Source organism: Paramisgurnus dabryanus, chromosome 18 (genome assembly GCF_030506205.2).
Source record: "Paramisgurnus dabryanus chromosome 18, PD_genome_1.1, whole genome shotgun sequence".
NCBI lineage: Eukaryota > Metazoa > Chordata > Actinopteri > Cypriniformes > Cobitidae > Paramisgurnus > Paramisgurnus dabryanus.
In genome coordinates, this window is record NC_133354.1 from 25,418,432 (window position 1) to 25,424,779 (window position 6,348).

Genomic DNA, 6,348 nt, shown 5'->3' on the forward strand with positions numbered 1-6,348 from the left:
CATTGGCCCTAAAAAAAATCCATATCGGTCGATCCCTAATAGAGATACATCACCGCCATTAATGTGAATGCTTTTTTATCATTTCACAAAAATTGCGAGAGCTTTAGTATGTAAAACACTTGGTATTCACTATGTAAATAGTTTTTAGTTTGTTTAATTTTTAAAGGTTATAAAAGGTTATGTCATACAGAAGATGCATTTTTTGTGATATCAAGCTCAAAAAAAATGTTTTACTTTATTAGATTGTGGCTTTAAGACCATTGTTTTTCTAGGCTGCTATTGGACTATATGAAACAGCACAACATTTTAACTATACTTAAACATTTATGACTTTTTCTTTTTAAATTATCTTAAATCTTTTATTCTGAAATTAAAGATCCAAGTGTCTTCTTTTAAAATATATTACAATCGTGCCGGTTGGTAAATAATTTAGGCCGCAAACATTTTAGTGCAGGCATGTCATTTTCATGGTTGGTGCAAAAAGTGGGGGGTAGTACAGTATGAACAAATCCTAAACCACCATCCATCAATCACAGCATAGAGTATTCTAAAAATATTTTTACCCTTGGGGTGTGATGACAATACAAAACATGTTTTGACACACACATATATATGACCAAGTAATCTAAACTCCTCAAAGATTAGGAAGTTGTGCTCTTGACTTACCTGGTTCATTATTAAGAAAGTAGGAGTGCTACACTTTGGTATTTATATCAAGGGACATGACATGTCTATTAGTTATTTATCTTAAGATATTTATCAATATTTAACATTTATTTCTCTAGTCAAACAATGACAAGTTTATTGTAACTAAAATATAAAAGAAAAAGTTCATTAAAAATAATTATGATAAAAGCACATCTCAACCTTGCTGTGCTGAGTATTAGAAAATCAATAATCATTATTTTTAATGTTGTTTACTACTCTAAGGAAATGTATTTGAACAAATATTTATGTAGCCTTGAGCAATACTTTTGAGATTATGTTATAAATTAGTTCTGCTCTCATTGTGTGTTTTCTCTAGTCTTACAGATGGACAACCGGACATTCAGATACAGCGTCCTCTTGGTGGAGGGAATTAAAATTACACCTCAGTCAATCTATCCTGCATTTGTTCTCCTTTTGATGGCTTATATATTTATAATGGTGTCTAACATTGGGATTCTATTACAGATTGTAATACAAAAGAGTTTACATGAGCCCATGTACCTTCTGTTCTGCAACCTGACAGCCAATGATGTGATGGGGTCCACTCTTTATGTGCCACGCTTATTAAAGGACATTTTAACAGATCCCTCCGAGCGCTACATCTCATACGTGGAGTGTGTTTTTCAAGCATTTTTAACGCACTTAAATGGAACCACATGCCACACTATTTTAATGATCATGGCTTTTGACAGATACGTTGCCATATGCTATCCATTACGATACCCAGCAATAATGACCAGTAAGATGATCGTAAAATTATCAGTAGGAGCCTGGGGTGTTGCATTTGTGCTGGTGGGAATTCTGCTGGGCCTGACTATACGTCTGTCTCACTGCAGATCTGTGATTCAAGCTATGATGTGTGACAATGCTGCACTATTTAAACTGTCTTGTGAAAATGTGGTGATTAATAATATATATGGATTAACTTTCACTGTGGTTTTGTTCACCTCTTCAATGGGGAGTGTGGTACTAACATATCTCAGGATAGCAATGGTATGCATAAAAAGCAAAAACAAAGCAACGAACAGCAAAGCCATTAAAACTTGCTCAACTCATTTGATTGCCTATTTAATTATGCTGATCTCTGGACTCATCGTAGTTGTTTTCCATCGTTTCCCTGATCTCACTGAAAGTAGGAAACTATTTAGTCTAATGTTCCATGTTGTACCACCTGGCATGAATCCTATAATATATGGTTTGCAAGCAAAGGAAATAAGGAAAAAATTGTTTAAAGTTTTTAGGAATAAGGTTAATTCCAAATGATTTTCACGATTAACATATAATTCAATCATGTTCAAACTAGCATATTATTACACATAATATCCATTAATTCATTCATTCATTCAATATAGCTAGCAATTTTCTGTTAAGTTCTGGAATTTTTTTGATTACTCATAAGCATTTCTAGTGTGCATAGACATACATACTGTAATAAAGTTAATGGCTTTCATGTACAAGGTAAATATGTCAAAATAAGATTACTCGCCTATGCAATAAACAGAATAAGCTTACAATTCTGAAAACAAATTAGCATCAATAAGCTATCGAATTATTATATCAAACTAAATTGATATTAAGTGCTGTTTTGTTATTTCAGTATTTAGTGTGGAATTGAAAAATATATTGGATCCTATAATAAAAGGTGTTGATAATGAAAGATCCATATAAGAAATGGTAATGAGAATAACATGTCAGTCCTGTCATTTGAGTTTTAATAAAAACGAAATGTTTCAAGATTCATCTTTTAATCTCTTCCTTAAGCCTACACTGGTCTAGAAAGAGTGATATCCCAATTGTACTTTTTTTTTAAATGCCAGGGACCAAGTAAGAAAAAAAACACCATTGTTTTGGTATGGATACATTTGTCAGTTACATAAACCGGCTATACTTCTTATATGGTAACTGATGGGGTTTCCCATTCTGTCACTCCCTCGATGTTGTGTCGATGATGTGAGACTAGGGGTACGACCTTGGGAGACAAATCACTCTGATATTTCTGAAAGTGGCTAATGAATGATCAATGAACATTGGCAAATGAAATAGGCATACCATGATTCCGCACAGGAATTTGGAGATACACTGCATTCCAAATTATTAAGCACATGCTATTTTTGTTTATTTTTCCAATACAGTCAGTAAGTTTACAAATTTAATTTTACCCTCAACAGTTACAGGAGAATGTTCTTAAAACCTCTAAGTGAATATACTACTAAAGTTGTACAGAAGCAGTTAGCTGTCTTACAGCAATTAAAGTATTGTTTTACAATGTTTTATAAGTTGAACAGCATTCCCTATGTACATGATTCATGTTGTGGCTCTAAAGTCAATTAAATATTACTGCCAAAGAGTGGTTATCATTCACATTACTACATTAGTAGATTTCTGAAGTTTAAAGGAAGAAAAACAATTAATTATATATAAATAACTATATAGCTTAAAACATGATTTATTTGTGATGTTATTGCACTTTAAAGTAAGAGTGATGTTGGTTTTTGCAAAGACATGATTATTTTGTAAACGTGAGCGTGTTGGTTTTTGCAAATACATGATTATTTTGTAAATGTGAGCGTGAAAAATGTAACTCACTGATATGTTGAGAATAGGGAAAAAAAACTATTGAAGTGTTGAAATTGAAATTAACAGACTTTGAAATTGAAACATCTTTACAATAAGGGAATGTTATTGTTTTATACCATGATCTTGATATATTTATAATAAAATATTGAGATTTAGAGATGAAGATGGCGGTTCGCTCTTTCACTAATTGACTTCACATTCTGTTTTCCAGGCTGTCATCCAGGAGAGTTGAGAGTAGTGAACCCCAATAAAAAAAATCATTTGTTACCAGTGGCGGTTCTACACGGAGGCCAAGGGTGGCCCGTGCCTCTGTAGACATGTCCCTGGCCACCCCTGTGGCCACCCCGTGCTGACCAAATAAAAAAGTATATATTTATTTTGATTTTACACGCGAGCGCCAAAAGCGGAACTAATGCGACGCAACGTTTTACACGGGCAAATTAGAGCGGCGCACCCAACCACTCTAGCCGCCTGTGGGTGCTGCTCGGCGAGTGTCTCAATTCGTTCCCAACCTCCCGATGTTGAGAATGTGTATGCAGGTTTGGGCACTGGTAAGGACTCTAGCTCACTTCACATTGGGACACACTGTTCACTTGTTCTCCTGTGACGTGGCTGCGTGTTGTGTTCATTTACAGCTGTTACTCATCAACAACCGGCAAAACCAACATCTCACTATCTTTTTAAAGTTTACACATTGTAAAAAGCACTGTAATTATGCTCTTACATATACGTGCATAAAATTGGAGGAATATAATTAAATGTTTCATATAAATTTTTTTACAATTTAAAATAAATATTATTTTAAATGTTGATTAGATTGTGGTCCCTAACTGTCTAGCAATGTGTGTTTATATGTAAACTAAAACAAACGTTTGTCTTTATAAAAGTTTGCATTTCATAAAGTTTATTGAGTAGGCTTGCATGCTTTTCGGTTGGGGGGCTTTAGAAAAGAGCCCAGCTCCCCTTTGCACCTGCACTCACTCTTGTATTAAATAAAAAAGTATATGATTGTAAAGTAAAATAAAGTATACGGGGTAGTTTCCTAGAAAGGGACTAGTCCTAGACTAAAATAAATGTAACAGCTGTCCAAACTGAAAACAACTTGCAATGCCATATCTTAAACTACAGGCCTAGTCCTATCTTAAACTAATTCCTGTAACCACCCCTATAATCTTTAAATATAATTTCTTCCCATTTTTTTATGTGCCCCTCTGGTAAAACACTGGCCCCTCCTTGGCCCCCCTAGTGAAATTTGTCTAGAACCGCCACTGTTTGTTACTCCAGTTCCATACATTTGAAACTCGTAACATTTCCGGTTTTCGGTTCAACCTTAAAATTGATGTTCCTGCACCGGTAAGAACAAAAAAATAAAGTTCCCGAACTTGCATCCTGAGTGGCCGCTGCGTGCTACTGCAGCGCTGCCATTTGTGTCCCTCCTGCTACGTCACGGACTAACCGTTAATTGCCTGATCCTAATTCGGCTCCCCAGCACTAAATCTGAATGAATGACCATACCAGAGTCACCATATGCCAGTTTCATTTGCCAATGTTTATTGATCATTCATTTGACATTTTTATGAGTTATTGCTCTCCGAAGGTCAAACATCATCGACACAATGCCTCGTTCTCTCCCTTAGGGAACAGAGGTTACATACATAACCAAGACAATATTCAAACTTAAGTCATGCAAGTGATATGTTACATCTATCATATATGAGAGAATTTAGTATATTACCATTATAAGGCTGTGGAGGACTAATATTGCACAATGTGATCATCTTAAAGTTTACCTATTTCAGTTAAGTTGAACGCTATTGTCTAGTCTGTTTTCACAGAGCTGAAATTTATCTTTAACACTGCGACATACATTCATATTAGCTTACTGCTTAGGAAACACATCATACATCAACAGCACAAATATAAAAATGATACAATTAAACACTCTAAGAAAGAAAAGGGCAACTGTTCTATTGTTTCACTTAAAACACTGTACGATTTAAGATAATCACTGCCATTGGGAGAAAAAAATTTTTATAGACATTTTTCCTAGCGAAGGGAATTTTCAGTCTACGCCCAGATGGGAGCAATTCAAAAGTGGGGTGTAGAGGGTGTGCTTTATCTTTAAAAAAATTGCAATTGCCATTTTTCCCATAAAATGATCGAACAAGCCCTGAAGTGGCTGTTGTTTGTGTTCAGTGATCTTATTTGCTTGATTAATTATTTGTGAGAGTTATTATTTTGTTTTAATGTTAGATTGCCGTACCATTAAACAATATCATATGTGAGAATACTTTCAATCATGGATCGATATAACATAGTTAGGGTCTGCAGGCTAATATTAAAAATTATTTCCTGAATTTAAAAAAAAAAGAGTTTCCTAAGGAGACCCAGGCGTTGTCTTTTTTATGAATGTACTCTACATTATTTTCAAAATTAAGTTTCTCATCAATAATTGTACCCAAGTATATACAATTCGAGACCTGCTCTACTCTAGAGACTGCTTGTCTCGGAGTATGCGGCTCCTAGGCATCGTTGGGTAGCAAATCTCAAAATGGAATGCGGTTTCCTGATATTCGTCAGATTTGGAACATGCAGGTTCAGAGGAGAGAAAAAATAAAATAAAATGAGGACAACTGAGGTTGACATAGTTAATCATTTTATTAACGGACCCCCAACACTAGGTAACACGTGCAAGATATCAGTAGTATAATAGCAAGGAAGAAATTACGGAGTGTAATGGCTCATGATTTTCTGTGCTTGCAATATGTCGTTGGTTCCTGGGCGAATGTAGCGTTGGAAAGCGGATGATGTCCAATGACCCATTTTTTTAAGCATGGGCGCAGGGACCATAGAAGCTGCTGTAGTGGCGGCTCCTATGCGGAATGAGTGAGCTGTGTAGAGGTTGGGGGCGAGACCACAATGATGACAGAGGAGACGGAGGTGATGCGTGAACCAGCCCCTTGTCATGATGTTCCCGTCCTCTGTAACAAAGAGTGGCTGGTTGGAATGAGAGTGAGAGCGGAGATTAAGATATCGGATCATGGAAGAGAGAGGAGAAAAAGC

At 35.5% G+C, this 6,348-nt stretch overlaps 1 protein-coding gene across 1 annotated transcript; it reads left to right on the forward strand.

Annotated features, from left to right (window-relative positions):
* Positions 1–1,032: 1,032 nt before the first annotated feature.
* LOC135776933 (olfactory receptor-like protein COR4) lies at positions 1,033–1,971 on the forward strand. The gene has a single exon (XM_065287845.2). The coding sequence runs from the start codon at positions 1,033–1,035 to the stop codon at positions 1,969–1,971; it is 939 nt and encodes a 312-aa protein (XP_065143917.1).
* Positions 1,972–6,348: the final 4,377 nt, after the last annotated feature.